The sequence below is a fragment of the Ammospiza nelsoni genome, chromosome 5 (assembly GCF_027579445.1).
Source record: "Ammospiza nelsoni isolate bAmmNel1 chromosome 5, bAmmNel1.pri, whole genome shotgun sequence".
NCBI lineage: Eukaryota > Metazoa > Chordata > Aves > Passeriformes > Passerellidae > Ammospiza > Ammospiza nelsoni.
Window position 1 is genome coordinate 35,731,234 of NC_080637.1, and position 21,455 is coordinate 35,752,688.

The 21,455-nt window shown below is 38.3% G+C and overlaps 1 protein-coding gene across 1 annotated transcript in view; it reads left to right on the plus strand.

Moving 5' to 3' along the window:
• LGR5 (leucine rich repeat containing G protein-coupled receptor 5) overlaps positions 1 to 21,039 on the plus strand; it is an 88,750-nt gene extending 67,711 nt beyond the window's left edge. The window contains exons 7-18 of the mRNA XM_059472334.1: positions 1,467 to 1,535; positions 3,963 to 4,034; positions 4,831 to 4,902; positions 5,009 to 5,077; positions 5,208 to 5,279; positions 8,216 to 8,281; positions 8,478 to 8,549; positions 9,405 to 9,476; positions 11,357 to 11,482; positions 16,347 to 16,492; positions 18,145 to 18,228; positions 19,865 to 21,039. Of these exons, the coding sequence (XP_059328317.1) occupies positions 1,467 to 1,535; positions 3,963 to 4,034; positions 4,831 to 4,902; positions 5,009 to 5,077; positions 5,208 to 5,279; positions 8,216 to 8,281; positions 8,478 to 8,549; positions 9,405 to 9,476; positions 11,357 to 11,482; positions 16,347 to 16,492; positions 18,145 to 18,228; positions 19,865 to 20,955 (2,011 nt within the window). The 3' untranslated portion in view covers positions 20,956 to 21,039. The remainder of the gene's footprint in view (positions 1 to 1,466; positions 1,536 to 3,962; positions 4,035 to 4,830; positions 4,903 to 5,008; positions 5,078 to 5,207; positions 5,280 to 8,215; positions 8,282 to 8,477; positions 8,550 to 9,404; positions 9,477 to 11,356; positions 11,483 to 16,346; positions 16,493 to 18,144; positions 18,229 to 19,864) is intronic.
• The last annotated feature ends 416 nt before the right edge of the window (positions 21,040 to 21,455 follow it).

Sequence of the window (21,455 nt, forward strand, 5' to 3'; positions counted from 1 at the left end):
TTGCTTTCCCATCCACAAACCTGTTTACTGCCCACTTTCATCTGTCATTGAGATTAGGAAGCAAGGAGGTTTGGGCTTCTTGGGGTTTTTTATCACCAGTTTGATTGCATTGATCCCTTGCCACTGAATTGCAGTTTTACAATTTGGACTTTTGGCCGCCTGTGAGTTGAGAGGAAGTCCCTTAGTGTAGCACCGGAAAGGGGGACGGGAAAGGAAGAGGGAAAATGTAATGGTTTGTTTTGTTTATTTAACTGATATTCACATGGCACTTGGTCACAAATGGGGAAAAACAGAACAATGGAAGAAGTAATTGCAAACTCAGTCCCAGCCACCTGGCATGAGAGAGATGAAAACACAGAGGACAATCACAAACCCTGGAATAAATGTAGGTGCAGCCACTTCCCTGCAACAGGACAGTGTGGCACTTGCCTCAAGCACAGTAATTGCATAATGTACAGAGCAGTTCCCAGATAGTCTCAAGATAATCTGAAGAGATCTTGGTGTAAATGATGGACGCCAGCCTTAAGATCATTTGTTTGCATTGAGGTGTAGGTCTGGAAATCACATATCACTAGAGGGCAAAACCAAACCGTACATGCCTGTAATCTCTTTTTGTCAATAAGCAGGAGAGATTTACAAGCAGGAAGGAAAGCCTTGTTGAGTTCAGACAGCAGTTTCCTGCCTGCATTACTTCAGCCTGATACTATTTCAATTTCAATCTATTGTAAACTGTGGCTTGGGTTTTGCCTGCCTGTTTAAAAAGGCTTTTGCTCCAGTTTTTCAGACTGTTTTCCTCACAAAGTGTTGCCAGAGAGCAACACAGTAAACTGGCATATCTCAATTTTAGTTTCAGCCATCTCCTAAATGCTAAAGCATACATAGGTCATGCTGAGGGCAGAAGTAGGGTTATAATCCATTCAGCCTACCAGAATAAAGTCGAATTACTGCTACAGCATGAGCATTTCTTAAAGCAGAGGTCACTATGGTAGCTACACTATCTTTTTTACAATTTGTGTGGTTAGAACTATTCTCTTGACTGTTATCAAGTCTTAAAATTAACAATACATCTAGAAATATTTATAGAGAAATGTATTAGGCATGTAAAGTACAGATCACCAAAACCGTTGAATATTATTTTGAAAGACTTTTTTCCCTGTTAATGTAATGCTAAGGGTGGGCAATTTATAAAACAACAAATCCCTTAGTAGTACTTGAATTTACTTTCTTTTCTTATTACAGAGTAGCTAAAATGTAACTAAAAATAGAGTGCTGATAAAAATAGGAACGATAATGTGCTCTAAATAGACTTTGTTGGAAAATATCCATACACTTTTGAGGATTTCCTGTCTTTTTACTGTATATATTTATTCAACGCATAAAGATGATAGTTCATTACAAATGCCAACAATATTATGTTATCTGTTATGCAGTGCATAACCAAAATAATAATATCTATTTTCACACAGAGATTTAAATTACAACAGTCTGGACGAGTTCCCCACAGCTATCAGGACACTAACAAACCTAAAAGAGCTGTAAGTACAGAGCTCATATTAGGAAGAAGGATGTTTTGTCTAGTATGTGATTTCTTTATTTCTTTTTTTAATGCTGGTGATTTTATCAGTAATTCTTTAAAACTGATATCCTAGGAAAAACTAATAAGCATGCCAACATACATAAAAAATAATTTTCAATGTTCAGTTTAGGCCATTCAGATTCTGACAACTTTTATGTTGCCTTGTGCAGTGGGTCTTTTCCAGGAAATTCCTTTCTGGAATACAGTAAACAACAAACATTATTAATTCACTTTTAATCCTTAACACAAGAGTTAGATTTTGCAAACCATCCAGTGTATTAGTCTTCTAGCTATGAAGGCATGACAACCTTATTAGTCCATCAGGTTTAATTAAATTTTACCAACTTCCCTCCCTCACCTCTATTAAATTAAAAGCAATTTATTTTCTATATATATAGTCATTTCTTTGTCATGTTGTGAATAAAACACTTTTGTATGCACTAGCATAGTTTGCATCAGGAAAATCAACAATGAAATTAAATTATTCAAATTTATTTTGAAAAACAGATGAATTATAAAAAACTGAAAGTAATTAAATTTTGTTCATACATCATACACACAATGTACACATTATTGCATATGCTCAGAACTCTTTCCTTTGACTTATTTACCATGTTAATGGTACTATCAGCATAGATTTTTAACAAAAATAAGTCATCACATACTACTTGGACATGGTTTTACCCCTGCTGCATCACAAACTGATCTAAAAGCCAACTTTAAGTAGCCACCTGAGATTTTTTTCCAGAGCAGGTACCTCCAGATGCTGTAGACTCCTGCTTAGCATCTCCAGTGTTGCCAGAATGCAGCTCTGCAAGAGGCAGCAGGGCTATGAGTTTCCCAGCTCAAATGTTCTCAGCTGCTGTATATGCCATAAAATAATTGGTATGAATTCCAGTGACCTCAAAGGATTGCCTTTTTGATGACCTCTGGAGTCAGCAGCCAAAAATGGATAACTCAGTTTACACCAAATGCAAACTGCCTGATGTGCCTGAGGTTACCATGGCCCCCACAGGATTTCGCCTCTGGGTATCAACTATGTGCAAGAAACATTTGGGGTCTGAAATTGCCACCTGCCATGCCAAATGCAGCCCAGACATGAGACCATGTGGTTCTGTGCTTTGTGTGGCCCTAGGAGCTGGTCCTGTAAGGAAGGGATGTGTTCCACAGACCCTCGTGGGAGCGCAGCCCCACCAAGGCTCAGCTCCTCGCAGGGCCACCCTTGTAAGGCTGGTTCTGGCTGGGACCTCGTGTCTCTCTCACAGTTTGTGCTGGAAACACAAACTGTGACCTGTTTGTGTACAGCTAGTAGCAGATATTGCTCTGGGAGGTAGTCATGCCATTTCCTTGGGTTTTTTCTGCCATGCAAGGGATCCCATTCAAAACCAATCTGATTACTGGTTCTAGATGAGGTGCTCATTCTGCTTAGAGTATGCAAAGCAAGCAGGGATGTAAAGCCTTGCTCTGCAGCTCATCACCAGTAGCACAATGCCTAAACAGCTAAAACCAATAATGTGGGACCTGTTCAAGTAATGGCCAAGAGTGCTTGCCTCAGTGAACAATTGGAGGCTTAGTAATGCATAAATTTAAGCTGGGAAGCCTTCTTCATACCCGACTGAACTAATGGGAGTTTCCCACACAAATCATCATTGTTCTTTTGAAATCTTAGTTGTTCCTTTTGTTTTTCACAATGGAGAATTACTCATATGAATGAAATCCAGTAATTAATGATGAGACAAAGATTTGGCTCTCTATCCAGCAGGCACAATTACATTTTGTTTGTGTCCACATTTAAAATATCTCAACAAAAAGGTGGTTGTGGGAGGATTGACATTACAATATAGTGTATAAAATAATTTCCTTCGTAAACTTGTGCCATCCAGCAAAAGAATGTTGAAATTTAACAAGCACAGGGTGAAATATATTGTTATCTATTTAATTATTAATATCTAAATATTGATGTTCTTAGTTCATATACTTGTATATATTTACATTATATCAATATACAGACATGCATATACCCTGAATTTTAAAATGCCATTTTGAAGTTTTCTTCATCTGAATAGTTTTGTTCATTTAGAGAAGTGCAGAATTTCAGCAATTTTGCTGTCTCTTCTCTCTTCTCTTCTCTTCTCTTCTCTTCTCTTCTCTTCTCTTCTCTTCTCTTCTCTTCTCTTCTCTTCTCTTCTCTTCTCTTCTCTTCTCTTTTCTCTTTTTCCTTTGCTTTTGTTTTTTTCAGTTCTGTAGTATTCCAGAAAACAAGGATTTACCTTTACATATAAACACTTTTCTTTCTACAAACAGAAAACCATCACTGTGCATTGTGATTGCAGACTGAGTCTTCACTTTTTTTTTCCTTGATATATAAACGTTTTTTTCTCTGTAGGGGATTTCATAGCAATAACATCAAGTCAATACCTGAGCGTGCATTTGTGGGTAATCCTTCACTTATTACAATGTAAGTGATAAGAATCTTTTCAATGACTCTTTGTATTGGAGACTGTGGAACTAAGTATCATATTTGTGGCTAATTGTCAATAGCTTTTTTTGTGAGTACACTTTGTAGCACGTCACCATACAAGCAAACAAGCTCGTATCTTTCTTGGCAGTTTTCAAGCACTGATTAAGGAAAGCAAGTAGTGGTCTCTGGCCTTTGACCTTTTATTTGAATGGTTACTTCTAAATCTCTTAGCATTATTGGCAACATAAAAGCTGGTAAAAATTACTCTTGATGGACTCCATTCTGAATTCCCATCGTCTTACATGAAAATAAACTTAATGGACAACTTCAAATTAAGAAATTGCAAAATAAGTGTAAGAAAAATAATGATCATCTCGAGTAATATTCCATGACCAAAAGCAGCATGACTTCAAGAGGGCAAGGGAATCTCTTCTCAACAGGGGAAGTTCTGACTTCTGCAAGTGCTATCCTCACATTCGTCTCAGGTCATAAAAAAATTCTTCATATGTGAAATTTTATCTTCGCAAACCTGGGAGGAAGAGAGAATATTTTGTTGACTGGCTTCTGGCATTAAAACAGGAAAACAACAACTAATTGAATGTTCAAAATGTGACATGTGGCTGGTAAATATAGATTAGAGAGTGAGAAAAGCTCAGAAGTGACCTCTGCTACAACCAGAGGGCACAGTCTGTGGTTCATCATAGAGAGTTTACTCATTTGATTATAGTATAATAATATATTTAGAATATTTTAAAATATTTTTCATTAAATGTCTTTTTATCCTTTTTTTCAGACATTTTTATGATAACCCTATCCAGCTTGTTGGAAAATCTGCTTTTCAACACTTACCAGAACTAAGAACTCTGTATGTGTTTACTTTTTATTTTAGTTTTCTGTTTGTGCTGTAATACTAGAGTTGTCCCACATTTCCATCACTCTAATTTTATTAAAATTGTTTTTTTTAATTTTAGGACTTTAAATGGTGCTTCACAGTTAACAGAGTTTCCTGATCTGACAGGGACTACAAGTCTGGAGAGTTTGTAAGTGCTAGAGAAGTATTTCTGCTTTGTTTTATTTTCTTGTATACTGACCTATTGTAAAGCATGTGCTAAAAAAATTTTGGTTTTCAGTCTTCAAAAAATAATTGTTTTTCATAAATTCTTTCTACAGGACACTCACAGGAGCACAGATCACCTCTCTCCCCAAATCAGCTTGTGACCAGTTACCTAATCTCCAAGTGCTGTACGTTTCAGTAAGATTATTAACATGACATTAATGCAAGAGATTAATAGACAAATGAAACTATTATGATTTCAAAATTTCCAATTACTACTATTTCTGTGTATCACATTACTTCTTAGGAATTCAGCTCAGGGAGTTGGCCCCTGTGTTATTTAAAAAGTTTATAACCTACTTACCAATTAGGATTGCTCACACATTGCTGAGAAAGATATTTACTTGGTATATTTTTAGGAAAAGATAAAAAGATTCTTGATTTTGTTTAAAAAAAGACACACCTACCTTATTTTCATTCATTCTGTCTCTCTTACAGTAGTTTGGGATTTTTTTCTCACTAAGGCAAATAATTCATTCAAGTAAATAGAAAATATAAGTAAGGAGAGCAGTTTTGAGTACTTGCTATGTTCCTCTTTTAGTTTCTTTCCCAACCAGACATAAGTAGCTGACTGAAGTTTTAATAGACTATTCTTTGACATAGCTGGCCATATTGGTATACTAAATACACAATATTATTTTAGCTTGGAAATTTCCTTGGAGTTTGCTTAATCACTAATGAAAGTAATCATTGTGTCCACTTCTTTGAGAATGAGCCAAAAGCACTTTCCTCTATGTATTACATCACTAAGAATCTATTTGATATTAATTCTCTGGCCAACATTGAAATAGCACTAATTATAATGCATTATTTGAATACCAGAGTGAATGTCAAGAGCATTTCCAGAAAAAATTAAGTTTTAGTTAATGGACTCAATATAACCATTTCCAGAATGAAAAAAGACAGTCTCCTGCCAGAAAAAAAGTCTACACACAGAATGAAGTTTAAATATGTCCTGCAACATTCAAAAACAATAAACAATCCCAGAACAGAGTGCAAACAAATAATACAGCAATCAATAGCTTACAGAGTTCATAGTAGAGTAGGACTGTCCATTGGAAATGCCCATTTTTTATTTTTGAGTATTACCATATATAATTCAAGCTGATACTTAAAAGAGGAGGGAACTGATTTATCAGCATTTCAGGTACTCAAGAGCTGCTCTTTCCCCATTGCTGCCAGACTGGAATGAGCCTGCTGAGTTCCCATTTTGCCTTGCACATCAGTTCTGGCTGTGCCATGGAGGACATTGGTGCACTGAACCCACCACCCATGCCTTGTGTGCGACCTTGCAGGGGCTCCCTGGCTCACACACACAAACAAATCCACTCAACTCACATCCAAGGGCTTTGGAAGGCAGTTTGTGCATCCTGCTGAGGTGAATGTGCTCGAGGTTCCCTGGATGTGTGCTCACCTGCAGGAAAGGTGTCTGTGAGAGCACAATCCCAGCAGCCTGGAAAGGCTCCCTCAGCACAGCTGGGCATAGGGAACAAAGCCACTTGCCCTCTCCTGCTGCCAAGAGCTTCATGTATTAAGAAAGTGGGAAAAAAGACCTTAAAAATAAACAAGTAAAATATTTCCTGGAGTTCTGACAGAAACTGAAGGGTGTCAAGTTCAGGGTTTTTTTCCATGTGTGAGGAGGGGATGTCAGTATGTACAAAATTCAAGCTGGTAACATATTTTTAAGAAGACCTAAGTGATAAACCTGTGGATGACAGAATAGCCAGTGTCTGCCAGACATACAAAACATCCTTTACCTTGGCCTAAAAGTCTCTAGCTCACTTGAACCCTACTCTGTATTGTCTGATTTGTACACACATCAAACCAAAACAAACAAAAACCAACCAACCAACCAACCAAACAAAAAACCCCACACCCCAAACATACTGATATTTGCCTTTCTACAGAGTAAAATCAGAGTAGAATACCTTAAAGACACACACAGTCATTACTTGCACTACTTCCTCTAATCAAATATAAAATAGTCCAAGTGCCCCTCTTGGAAAAATAACAGTGAAACTACAGTTTTACCAAGGGATTAAATAGGTGGAGGTGAACCAGTTTTAGGAAATTTGAGAAGTGAGAAGAATTTCAGATAGTGGAAAGTGAATCTCTTTAATGTGATAATACTGGATAACTGTGAAAAAGGACATTTTTTCTAATTCTAGGCATAAGCTTTTTTCTCTATTCAAATTTCACATGCAAATTTCCCATTTTGTTTTCCCTGAACGACACACACACGCACACACACACACACACACACACACACATATATATATATTGGATGTGACTCTTGGGTGGTGGGGGCTGGTGTCTGGTTGCTTTTTTTTCCCCTTCAGTTTCTGCAAATTGCCTGGGCTTGGTTTTGATTAGTTATATTATACTGTAAATCAGTCCAGATGTTTCAGTTATTCTGTAATTTGTTGAGTTTTGGCTCAAGTCTTTTTAAGATTTTTTTTTCTTCCCATGTAGTGATTGACTTCAAAGTTAGTTCCAATATTTTTTGACCATTTCCTTCAGTTATAAGATGTAGCAGTCTAAGGATCAGAGGCAATACTGCTTAATTAAAAGTGTAGAACGGGAAGATGATTGTGACTCTCATCAGAAAAATACAGGACCTTCTCTAAAAAAAATATGAGTATATATGCTTAGTAGATTATTTAAATTTTTTTAAGTATTTATCAGAATTTAAACATGATAAATATGAAATCTGTGGTATAAATCCAGATGGCCAATATCATTGCTGTAAAACTCAAACAGAAGTCAACAATATCATTGCTTTAAAACACTCAACAGAAGTCTACACTTCAAGCAGGAAATCTTCAGACAATGAAAGGAATTTGCAAATGTGAATATGAAGTTAATAAATCTTGCCTTTTCTCCTCCTCTCTCCTCTTCAGTTAGAAATCGAAATGTGACAGATGAGAAATAAGTGAGTTTGTACACTTCTGTGACTGTGGATAGAAAGGAATTATTTTTAATTGAGCATGAAGGTATACAATGAAAGCTATTTTTTCTTTTAACATTCTTTTGATGTTAATCTATTTGTTTCTTTATAATTCAGGGATCTGTCTTATAACCTACTGGAAGATTTACCCTGTTTTACTGCATGTAAAAAACTCCAAAAAATGTAAGTGCTAAACCACCGTGAAAAGCTTAAAAAGAATCATCTATGTGTGTTTGATTATAATTAACTTGGTTATTGCTGGCTGATTTGACATACCCCAGATACACTTTATTGAAGTGGATCATAAGCACAATCCAAAACACCCCAAAGTGCCTTCCAAGTGTCTTTGAAACTGAGGAGATCCTTATTGCTATTTCAGTGACTTGCATCACAACGAAATTGCTGAAATCAAAGCAGACACGTTTCAGCAGCTGGCTGCTCTTCGCTCTCTGTGAGTACCCCCTGACAGACATTCACACAGGTTCTCAAAAACATGGGCTGCATCATGTCTGCTCATGATGTACCCCAAAAGATCCTTATTTCAGTTTTTCCTCACTATGGTCTTTCACCGTGAGTTCATAACTGGGAAAGGAGAGCAAACTTTGGGAGGTTTAGCACCTGCAGCAATGAATTAAAATATTTAAGCTTATGGCCATAGAAACTGTCATTTCTAAATGTTTCTGGTGGAATTAGAGAGACTGACTGGGCCAGAGCTGGTATCTGCTGGCAGGTTCACGTTATAATCAGCTCTAGGGAGTGGGAAGTCTTTTTACAGAGAGCAGCATCTTAAGATGTGGAGTCCAGTCATGTGCAGGTTTCCAGTTTTCACACAGACTATGTGCTAGAGAAGTGATTTTGTCAAGAAATTACTCATGGTTGGAATTTTTTGCAGAATTTCTTTAAGAGTTGCTTTCAATCTCTTTGACTTTTTAGGGGTGGTGAAAATTGAGATTATGAAGTTAAGCCTATTGACCATGGGTTGCTGCTCTTAGTCACATGAGAATGTTTTAGAAGACTTAGTCCATATAACCCACCTTTTTTTCTGCTGCATTAGGAGGCTGTGAAGCAGACTAAAATGCCTTGGGCTGTGGCAGGAATTGAGACATTTTAAGCTGCCAGTTTAATAACACCACAACTGACTAATAAAAAGTTTAAAAATACTTTGCACTATGAGATATACAGGAGCTTATTGAAAATATTGGCATGTAATTGATACATTTTTTATATTTAGGCCTTCTAATCAAGTGTTTGAAAGCTTCCATATCCACTCAGTGGGTATGTAATTTTCTACTCACTTTTCTTGTAGGGATTTAGCTTGGAACAAAATTAAAACTATTCACCCCAATGCCTTCTCCTCTTTACCATCTCTGATCAAACTGTAAGTATTTGAATATCTTATACATTCAATTTTTCTTCCAAGAACATGCAAAAGTTTAATAACTTGGTGCCCCAGCAGAAATTGAGGGTTTCTCTATTCTAATCATCTGGTCTGTTGAATCCTTTTCTAAATGCCTGCTTTCTTGTACTTCTCCAATTGACATAGGTATTACAGCAAAGCTGCATACAACACTGTGTAATCAAATGAGGTCCATGAAGATTATCAGTGCATCCGTCTCTTATCATTCAATTTATTAGCAGTTAATTTGTTGTAGCAGTGGTAAAGATTTTCTGTTCTTTGTGCTTCAGGCCTCAGGAATTGGATTACAAATTAAATAAGAAACTTTTTTCAAGAATTTATCTCTATTTCATTGTTCCTCATTTGATGAAATAGTTTTTCCTCTTTAGTAAGTTCAGCCAGAGCAGTTAGTGGTCAAAACATCAGCAGTCAGTTTTGCAGGCCTTGTTCACAAGCACTTCTCAGTGCCTACTAATTTTTTTTTCCTACTTCCAACTGTCACAGTAATGCTCTTTTGATACGAATCACTGAGGCGTTGGCTGTATGGGGAAGATATGATAAAAAATTCCTCTGGAGTCGTCTTGCTACATGGTTGACACAAAAATACGATGCTGGGCATTTGCTCACAGATAATCCAGTAGCTACTAAACCTAAATTTGGAGAGGTATTCATTTCTGTTGATGTGCAAAGTCCTCTGCATGGTGCACTGACAAATGCCCACACGGACAATTTTGTCTGTAATATCCCTTTTGGGGCCCTTCTCAGAACTTACCTACTCTGTGAGGTGAGCAGTAAATTGCACCTTTGGACAATGACATACAGCAGTCAGAGGGGGTTAAAGAAAAAAGCCCTTGAACACAAACAGTAACACAGTGTACCAGTGTTTCCTGAAATGGAAACTTGGTCCCCCTCAAGTCAGTGGTCACTTTTAGCATTGCAGTAGGACCTGAATTTCACCTTTGGTCTGTAAGGGTGCTGTGTGCAAGAAGACACACACTAAACCAGAAAGGTAGAAGCCCAGTCCATCAACATACCTTATTTTATGCCTAGGCCTTAGATTTCAGTGTATAATCCAGACTTTCCTATACATAAAAGCATTTCAACTGTGTCAGACTTTGCTTCTTCCTCTTTGGCTGTTGCCCATCTGAAGTATAGAGAGTAGATAATTGTGAGAAGGACTGAAACTCATTGAATAAATGGGAGACAGAGAGAGCAAAATAGAAAACAGTACCTCTGGACTCCCCCTCTTTCACTACTTTGCTGTATTGCCTTGATCACTTACCACTTTTTTATTCACCTGTTTTGTCTTCCCCAAGTTACCTGTCTGTGTTCATCTGCACTGTTCTGTCTTTCCTCAGCCACTCAGACAAACCATCTTGGAAATGTCATCTCCCTCTGCTCCAGCCCAGACCTGTCCCTTCCTGAAATGCACATCTTCCCCACACACCTGACCTGCTCCTTGGGCAGCTTTCAGGGCAGCTATGCCTGAAAATGCCCTGTAGCATCCCACTGAATCTTTTCAAATGTGGGAAGCTCTTCAGCTCCTTTGAATTCAAACAGTCTAGGGAGAAGGTTTTAAATTCATTTGCTAGTCTCAAAACTGTCACTATGAATGCTTTGAGTCAAAATTTGGGAACAGAGACCCAACTGACTGCTAGATGTTACTGTTAGGTTTCTGCTAGACATAAAGGTGAGTACTCCTGAGCAGCGCTGCAGTTTTGCTGCATTCACTGGGGGCCTCTGTTTAATACAGTCATTTTTTATTGAGTTAGAAAACTTTAACCTATTTTTTCAATGTGACACTTCTAGTGTTGAAAAAAAAAATGAAAACCATAAGCTGATTTTTATTTGCTGTTACGCAGGGATGTGTCATCCAACCTTTTGTCCTCTTTTCCTGTGACGGGGCTACATGGTTTAACTCATTTAAAATTAACAGGAAATCATGCCCTACAAAGTTTGATAACATCTGAAAATTTTCCAGAACTCAAGTGAGTATATCATTAAAACTAATAAGCCACATTTGTGTTCATGTGCAATGGAAGGTGTGTCAGTGTGTAACGCATGTTACTTCGTATTGTCAGTCTTTGATCTATGCCATTAAAACTAAAGCAAATATGATAAAAATGATAGACTTCTTTTATTATGCTCACTTTCAACTGAAGAAACTATGAAGGTTTTGAAATATTAACCCCAGTACTTGCTTAGTACGAGCCACATCTGCTTCCTGGTGATATGTTTCAAAAGCTGTTAAAACAAATTCGCTGGCAGCTTAGTGATATGTCCTTCTTCTATGGGACTGTGCTCACAGAACCCCCATTAAACATCATGAGAACACAGCAAATACAAGGGAAGAATATACTGCTGAAAGACCAAAAGATTTCACCTCTTATGTTTGAACATTATTTTTGATTATGATTCAGATAATGTATCTTTTGATTAAGATTCAGATAATGTTTTCCCAGTATTACTAACACCCTTTGATACTAATAATTTCTGTGGATCCTCTGTGCTACAGGAAGGAAGTGTCCTCTAAAGATCATTTGCAGCTCTTCCACTCACTGGATGACCATGGCCTGTATGGAGCTTGAACCCGTGACCTTGGCATTATTAGCACAATGCTAGAACCAGCTAAACTAATTTCAGGGTCACAGCAAAGGGCATTTTGTCTCTGACTTCAGAGTATTTGGGAGTTTCCCCTAACTCTCCTTTCATTTTTATATTTTAATTAAAAGATGCCAAGTGCAGCTTATACTTTATCGTGTTTTCCTGCAAAAAGTTTGGTATCAGAAAATAAGAAGCAGCTAAACAGTATGCACATAGTTAGAAAATCACAGAGTGGTTGAGGTTGCAAGGGACCTTTGAGGCTGTCTTGTCTAGCCATCTGCTCAGGCAGGAGCACCTGGAGCCTGTTGCCCAAGACCACACCCAGAGAGCTTTGGAGTATCTCTGAAGATGGAGAGCTCATCCTTAGGTTTTCACTAGATTTGCCTTTTGCACTGGAAAAGGCCCAAGAGTCTGAGCAGGCAGACAGCTCAAGATGTGAGCATTAATGAAAGGGGCTGAAGTGTTTGGACTTCTCAGGAAGGGAATGATGAATAGAAGTGTGGAGCTGATTAAGGCTCTGTGTGCAGCACTGGAGGGATCCACCCTAGAACATTTCTGTGATGATATGTTAACACAAACTGAGATAAGAGCTGCAAAAAATTATTCCAAAGTCAGGAAACAATGCCTTAAAGGTCTTAGTAAACCCAAAAATGGTAGTTTGTCACAGGGGAAATCAGGCAGTCACTTCATCATGAGCATGAAACTATAACATTAGCATTCAAAGTACTAGAGGCCTTAAACCTCTTTTACATTACAGATCTTGAGACAGGTCTCAGAGGCCAAGGAGCAAGGACCATAAAAATCATGACTGAGCTTATGTCATGCTTTTTCTTCTCTCATTGGCTTTGCCCAAATGCTGAGGCAGGTGACAATTCTAAAATAATTGAAATTTCTTTAAAAGAATGTAAACACAAGAAAAGTGATTACTCCAACCTGGCAAATATATAGTGATGCATATACCTTTACCTAGAGGCATAAGTAGTCCTAGAATAATCCAAGATTCTTTAAAATTCTTTTCTCAAAATTATACTCTATATGAATTTCCCTTCAGCAAAATTGTGTACATTACTCAATGAAAGTACAGTGTATTTCATCTGGGCAAACTGTTAACAAGGATGTGTCCAACTAACTTAATTCTTTTTTTAAATGTATTTAAAGTATGATATCTAGAGTTAATTAACATCCATAAGAACAAATTATACCCAGTCAGGAGAGAATAGGGTAAAATTATGGTAAAATCTGCGTGACTTTTACCATAAATCAAAATGAGGTCAAGATTTCACACAGGATCACTGCACAGAAAATGCACCAAGCATCAAACCTAAACAGAGATCTAAAACAAAATGGAATTTCACCATTTGCAATTGTTGTAACTAACCAGTGGTTACGTTAAAGACAAATTCCTGTATAAAAACTTCCTACTCATCTAAATTCATCAAAACAGACACATCAAAGTATTACCGCGCCTGAGGGGGCACAGCTGGTGAGAGAGAGACGGTGAATCTTGTTTCTTGAATCAGAAGGCTTGATTTATTAATATATGATATTATACATTATAGTTATACTAAAAAGAATAAGGAGAGAGGTTTTGCAGAGCTAGCTGCCAGCCACTCCTTCCTTCTTTATCTGATGCTTTGATTCAGTGCTGAAAAGAACCCAGTGCTTTGCTCCATTCATCACAACTGTGCCTTCCTGTTCACCATTAACTCCACACCTTTGTGAGGGAGAAAATGACCTTGTGTTCTCTGCTGCTTAATCTAAAAACAGAAAAAAGAGGCATTCCTCGCTAGAGGAAAAAAATTATCAAGGATACAGATATCATTAGTAAGATAAGGAGTATATAAAAATAAAGTTAGGCAGTGTTTCTAAGAGTTTAATTTGACAAAGTCCAAATCTAATCACCCACATCAAATAAGCACCAGCCATAAAAAGCACTGCCTCCAGCACTATACACCTGAAAGTTCCTTCTTTTTTCTTTTTCTTTTTTTTTTTTTTTTGTGTTAAATGTAGCTTTTGTGAGGAGAAAAACAACTCCTCTGTCACCAAGAAGATCTCATACTTGTTTCCCTGCTTTGTAAATTATGTTTTGTCCTCTGTGTTCTGGGTTGCAGCCATTGTGTGCAGTTGGGCTTTGCACACAGATTAAGCAGCATTTGCTAATTTAAGGATTATGTGTATATCCTAATAATACAGGTTGGGGGAAAAACAAACATAAACTGTCCAGATTTAAGAATGATGTTAGAAATACCTGGAGAGGATAAGAAATGGGAGTCTTGGTCTTTAAATATCATTTAAAAGCCATGGATATTTTTGGCTACATGATCAAAGTAGTGGACCAATACAATGTGGGAAGTCCACATTTCCAGTGTATGACAGGCCAGCAGGCTGGGAGGAGCACAAGATCTGGAAATCTGTCATAGAGCTGTTTGAATAATCTGAGAATAGAATACATTTCTGTCAGTCTCTTGTGCCTAAAATATCCACTAACTGTTCATTCCCCCAGCTTTATCAATGTCCTTCCAAAGGTCTGAAGCCACAAGTTGCAGGGATCACCTTGCAGAACTATTAGCGTTACTTTTGATAATTGTTTTGGTTGTTCCAAAAGAAAGGAATTTCTATTTGGGGATTGGGATTGTTTTTATCCCAGATGATTAGCTATGGGTTAGTCTAGTAATCAATGGGTTCAATACTAGTTTATTTAAGAAGGGCTTGTGGGAAATGTGTTCAAAAATGTTTAATCAAGATAATCTCCTTATGTTAAAGGATGGCATGCAGATGAATGCATTAGAAATTAAATATTTAAATCTGCTGGCCTGTGGTTGCTTGACAGTTGGATCTTGGTTATCTTGAACTTTTATTGAGTACCCTAAAAATTTTGTATTGGGTACAAGAGTACAGATTATTGTGGTTAATTTCCAACAGAAATGTAAGGTTATATAACCTAAATGTTCCCAAATGCACTAATTTAAAAAATCCCTTTAGAACTTAAGATTCCGTTTGTTCCCCTTTGTACCGAGCTTTTGGCCAGTGCACAAGTCTAAGTCCTGTTGGCACTGGGCCTGATTCAGCTTGATTTCTCTGCAGATTTCCCAGGGGGTTAGAGGCTGCTTATTACACTCATTATGTTAATTTACATGATTAACCTGTTGAAAGTAATCTGATAGGAGGATCTAGTTCTACTTTATTCCTTTTACGTTATTTCAGAATAACATCTAATCACCTCTTTATCTTTGAACTTTTTGCTATATTGGGCTTTGGGAATTAAGGTGAGTTATTTGGTTTTGCTATGTGCTGTTGGTGAACTGTGCAAATTAAATAGTTTTGCTTCCAAAGCATAAAGTATATCTATGGAATAGAAGTAGTCTAAAGAACTCAGAAAGTAGTTCTTCCACGCTCCCCAGAATTTGCACATCTGCAAAGGAATTAAATTCACAGCATAGCAGAAATGTGCACTTTTCTGACAACAGGAGCCTTCATAAACATTGGAATTCACTGACATGTATTAGTGTTAGAAATAAAAACGGTCTTAAAATAATTAAGAATGAGTATCCTGTGTCCTGCAATGACTGTTCTCATTTTTAAGATAATTAATAAAGTAAAACCTTGCTCTCAGTGACATTTCACACACAGTGCCTGATTCACTCACCTTTTGGTTTAGAACACTGTTTCTTGTGCAAAGATCAAGAAACAATCTCCTTTTTGCCATCTCACTGTGAAATGAGTTGAAGGTGGAGAGAGGTGAATAAAGCTTGATTTCCAAAAGATCTCATTCTTCCTGAAGTGGAGAAATTCAATTTTGGAAGTGTTTTGGTTTTGCCTGGTAGGCAGGTTGTGATCTTTGGATGTGTTTTTTTTAAAGAAACCATTAAGAAAGTAACTGTTGGAGGAATTGTTGATGTGCACAGTAAAATCATTGAAATTCATAAAAGCAGAAATACAGTTCTGAGTAACATTCACTCAACAGCAAGACACAGATCTCCCACTTTCATATCTTCTATGAAAACACATGAGAAAACTTCAGTATGCTTTTTCTAAAATTAGCCTAGAAACCATCTGCATTTCCAATGAGGAATTTTATTTGTGAATTCTCATTTTGCATTATCGTGACTAATTTTTACTCAGAGATGGTTTTGCTTTCAGTTGTGGATATTTAAACTATTTCCTTTGTGTTAACTGTGGAGGATCAGTACAATCCAGTAACTCTGGTGCTTAACCACTCTCATGGTATGCTGCCTAATTCCTCTGCAGGGTCATGGAAATGCCTTATGCCTATCAGTGCTGTGCCTTTGGAGCTTGTGAGAACCACTACAGAATCTCCAGCCAGTGGAATAAAGATGATAATAGCAGCCTTGAGGACTTTCATAGAAAGGATTCTGGATTGTTACAAATTCAAGGTAACCATCATCTTAGGCTTTTAAGTCTACCTGTGAGCAACCTGTGCTTTTAAATAAATCCAAAAGTCTTTACAGTCAGAGGCGTGGCCTCTCCCTGTCTCTTGCTTAATAATATGTTATTTAAGTATTCCTGTGCTTAGCAAACTCATTATTTATGTCTGCCATTCAAAAATCTCACTTACTTATGCACTCATCTTTTCATCGAAATAATAGCTATTATAATGATGTGGTAAATTAAATCTTCCCTTTATATGAGAGACAAGGTAGTTCAGCTGGTATGTAACTCCATACAAGAGCAGGCCAGCTAAGATGTAGTTTCTTGCAAGCCTCAAAATGGAACACATCCTAGGCTTACCCACAGACTTCAGGATGAGTAATAGCCAAAATATGTGGCTACTTTGGCATATTGTCTTATAGAATCCTAGAATATGCTGAATTAGAAGGGACCCACAAAAACCACCCAGTTCAGCTCCTGACCATGTGCAGGACAGCCCCAGTAACCACTCCATCTGTCTGGGAGCATTCTTCAAACACTTCTTCATCTCTGGCAAGCTTGGCGCTGTGACTACTTTCCTTTGGAGCCTCTTCCAGTGCCCAATCACCCTCTGAGTGAAAAACCTTTTCTTTATATCCAACCTACACGTGGCTCAGCTTCATGTCATTTCCTTGAGTCCTGTCCCTGGTCATGAGAAGAAGAGTTTGGTACCTGCATCTCTGCCTCCCCTTATGAGACTCAATGAGGTCTCCCCTCAGTCTTCTCTTCTTGAGGCTGAACAGACCAAGTGACCTCAGCTCCTCATACACCTTCCCCTCAAGGCCCTTCACCATCCTCGTGGCCCTCCTTTGGAAGCTCTCTAATTTCAGCTTTATATCTTTCTTATATTGTGGCACCCAAACCTGCCCCCAGCACTCGAGGTGAGGCCACCCCAGTGCAGAGCAGAGCAGGACAGTCCCCTCCCTTGCCCGGCTGTGATGCTGGGCCTGATGCACCCCAGGACAGGGCTGGCTCTCCTGGCTGCCAGGGCACTGCTGGCTCATGTTCAACTTGCCATGGTCCATTAGCCCCTGGTCCCTTTCTGCAGGGCTGCTCTCAAGCCTCTTGTTCCCCAGTCTATGCACGTAACCAGGACTGCCAGAGAAGGCATTTGTTCTGCAGAACACGAGACTACTGCATTTTTTTTCCCCTTCAGCACCAGGTCTGTTACTTGATCTGTTATGTAGGGGCACACATCCATTGACACCACCCTGTTGCTTTCTGTGCTGTCTCTGCCCCTGCAAAGCAGTAAGTGTCAGAGTTCAGCAGGGATAGAGCCAAGAATATGTGCTAGTGATGACAAAAGAAACACAGAATGCTTGATAATTCTTAGTAGTGTGGCGCAACAGCAGAATTCATATTTTAAACTCCTTCCTAAGCAGTCATCACACTGAAATTAGGCAATAGAGAATGTACCTATACATGATTATGTTTACAGAAAACCATCCTGAGCACATTAATTCAAAACCAAGTAGACGTATGTCTGCTTCTGCTCATGGTTCAGTAGGGAAAGAGAGAAGACCAGACCTTAAATACCACAGGCATTTTTGCAACTTTTACTAAAAAAACTTTTCCTGAAAAGTGCAGTAACAATTCTGGGTTTTTCTCTCCCCAATAGATGAACGTGATTTTGAGGACTTTTTTCTTGACTTTGAAGAAGATTTGAAATCTCATCATTCAGTGCAATGCTCACCTTCTCCAGGTATGAAACTGCCAGACAGATAGGAATTCAAGGACAGTGTTAGTAGATGTTTGAGATGCAGAACAAACTGTGAATCAGATACTAGGACAGCCACATGATGTGCAGTAATTTGATGAGTGTAATACAAATACATAGCACTATAATATACAGTTTTGCATTGAATTCTACAAAACTATTCAGCCACTATGAATGTAGCAAGCTTTGCACAGTCACCAAGCTGTGGGCCCCTTTTCACCAGACTTGATACCCAATCAAGAAAATGAGAAAGACTCTTCTACTAAGATACAGATGATAAAGGCAGCAGAATCTTTGCTCTCTCAGTCTTTTGCAAAGCTGAAGTAATTCTTCTGAACGTCACAGAGTTATTTTACACATGAGCAACTTGAACAACACACAGTTTAGGTCCATGTCTAGGAAATACCAATCACTACTGCACTGGTGTGCACAGTCCCTCACAAAGGACACCCAGCACTGTTATTGTTCTTTGTAGAATGTAGCCAGCCATGGTCATAAGTTTTGATTGTTTGATTCAGCAAACACTGAGCCATATCACTAGCCATTCTTTCACTGTGAAACATGAACAAAAAACCCCAAGTGACAACTTGTACTTCAGCATTCATTTTAAGCCATGATTCTTGTTTGCAACAGCAACTAATAGTAAATTTTTTTAAGTTATATAAGGAGGAATAGAAAAGGTGGGAAGTCAAAGAATAGAGTTATTTGACTGTCACATATTCTCCAATGGCCTTAAGATAAGTTCTGAGTTCATTAAAACATTTCTGTCTTCAAGGTAAGTTATGGCCAGACCTGAGAGAAATTTTAGTTCGGATTTTTCAAATAGTATCTTAGAAAAATTTGCAAACTGATGCAATAGATACTTATGCTTACTTAATGGCCACAGCTGTAGTTATAGGGAGGTCATTTCAGCTGCAGGGTTTATGTCTTCATGGAAAAGCACAGGCCACTGTGAGGGGTTTGCCTAGCTGGCTCATCCCAAGGCATGTAATGTTTCTCTGGCTGCAGAGCATTCAGCTTCAACTGCACAGCACATGCACCTCAGTATATAGAGAATACTTCAAGTGTTCAGCAAGCTTCAGTCATAATGACCTGACTTCAGACACAGGAGATCCAAAAAGGCAGCACTCCCAAATGCAAAGAGAGACACAATTTTCTTGGACTGTGTAATGACATGTTATAAGGTAGCCAAAGTACATCTGTCCATATCCATTACATCACCAAGACTCATCAGGAACTTGTTTTAATTTAGTTAGAGGTAACATTTTCAGCTTTTTTCACACACTGACAAATATCACAGCATTTCTTGAAACTGCAAGAGTTGACATTCACATTGCAGTAGTAATGTAGTATTCGCTGCCAGGCACAAAAGCTACTGTGATGAAGGACAAAGACTCATGGGCACCGCTAATGCAATATGCATCACACATTTAGCAGCAAGTTATCAAGGTCTCAGATTTCTCCAGAGAAGGAGCAAATTTCCAGCTCCCTTTTTATACTAAAATTCACTCTTTGGCTGGGCTGAGAATCTGCAAGAAGCATGAGCTTTAGGGTCTTAGAAAGCACAAGAGTATTTTTGTTTACATGGGCTTCCCTTACCCTTTTTATTTTGGCATTTCAGGTCCCTTCAAACCATGTGACCATCTGTTTGGTAGCTGGCTGATCAGAATTGGAGTGTGGACCATCGTGGGTTTGACCTTTATTTGCAATGCACTGGTGTCTGCTACAGTTTTCAGGTCTCCATTGTATATGTCCTCCATAAAACTTTTGATTGGTTTAATGGCCATTGTGAATGCCCTGATGGGCCTGGCCAGCGGGGTGCTGGCTGGCGTGGATGCATCCACTTTTGGTAGCTTTGCTCAGTATGGAGCACAATGGGAAAGTGGAATTGGTTGCCAAATAACTGGCCTTCTCTCCATTTTTGCTTCAGAGGCTTCCATATTCCTCCTTACCCTAGCTGCCCTTGAACGTGCATTCTCTGCAAAGCATGCTACAAAGTTTGAAACAAAATCCTCCACTGCTAGCATAAAAATCGCCATTTCCTTCTGCTTCATGTTGGCACTAATCATTGCAGTGATACCCCTTCTCACTGGAAGTGATTATGGGGTTTCTCCACTTTGTTTGCCACTCCCCTTTGGAGAGTCCACTGCTATGGGCTTCATGGTGGCACTGGTATTGCTGAACTCCCTTTGCTTTCTGGTAATGACTGTTGCTTATACAAAGCTCTACTGTAGTTTAGAAAAGGGGGAACTAGACAACATTTGGGATTGCTCTATGGTCAAACATATAGCCCTGCTACTTTTTACTAATTGCATTCTTTATTGCCCTGTGGCCTTCTTATCTTTTTCCTCCTTACTGAACCTCACTTTTATCAGCCCAGAAGTGATTAAGTCAATACTTCTAGTGATTGTCCCACTGCCAGCATGCCTAAATCCACTGCTTTATATACTTTTCAATCCACATTTTAAGGAGGATTTGGGAAGTCTGCGAAAGCAAACTTTGATATGGAGGAGATCAAAACATGCCAGTCTGATCTCTGTGAATTCAGAAGACATAGAAAAACAATCTTGTGACTCAACACAGGCATTGGTAACCTTCACAAGTGCCAGCATATCATATGATATGCCCACCAGCAGTTCCCTAATGCCACCCTCTTATCAAATGACAGAAGGCTGCAGTCTTTCGTCAGTCGCGTTTGTTCCCTGTCGCTAGTTGCAGAAAGAGTACAGAAAATACCTCTGTTGACAAAATTTTTAATCCCAAAAGTAAGTGTGAATGTATGCATACGAGTGTAGAGTGCCTCTAAATTATTACAACACACCTCAGAAAACAGACAATGACAAAACTTGCGGCCGGCTGAAAATGCAATACTTGAGCCTGCTCAGCCTGCTCCTGAAATGCTGGGATGAAGAAAGGAAATGAAAGCTGGTAAAGTTTGTGCAGTTATGTCAGCTGCTCTCTTTTAAAGTAGCACTACTCAGAAAGGGCATCAGTTGGTCAAGGACAAAAATAGCATATTAAAGTTGTAATATTTTTTCAAAGCATCACCTCATGTTTTCAGGGGTTAGGTTATTTTTTTCCTGTTTGTTACAATTTGGTTTTAATAATAGCTTTTCAGTACCATGATTTTTTCTAAGCATTTGTGTATGGCATTTGTTCAGCAAGGTATCTAAATGGAAGAGTAGTCCTGTTCAAGTCATAGATGTTTCTGC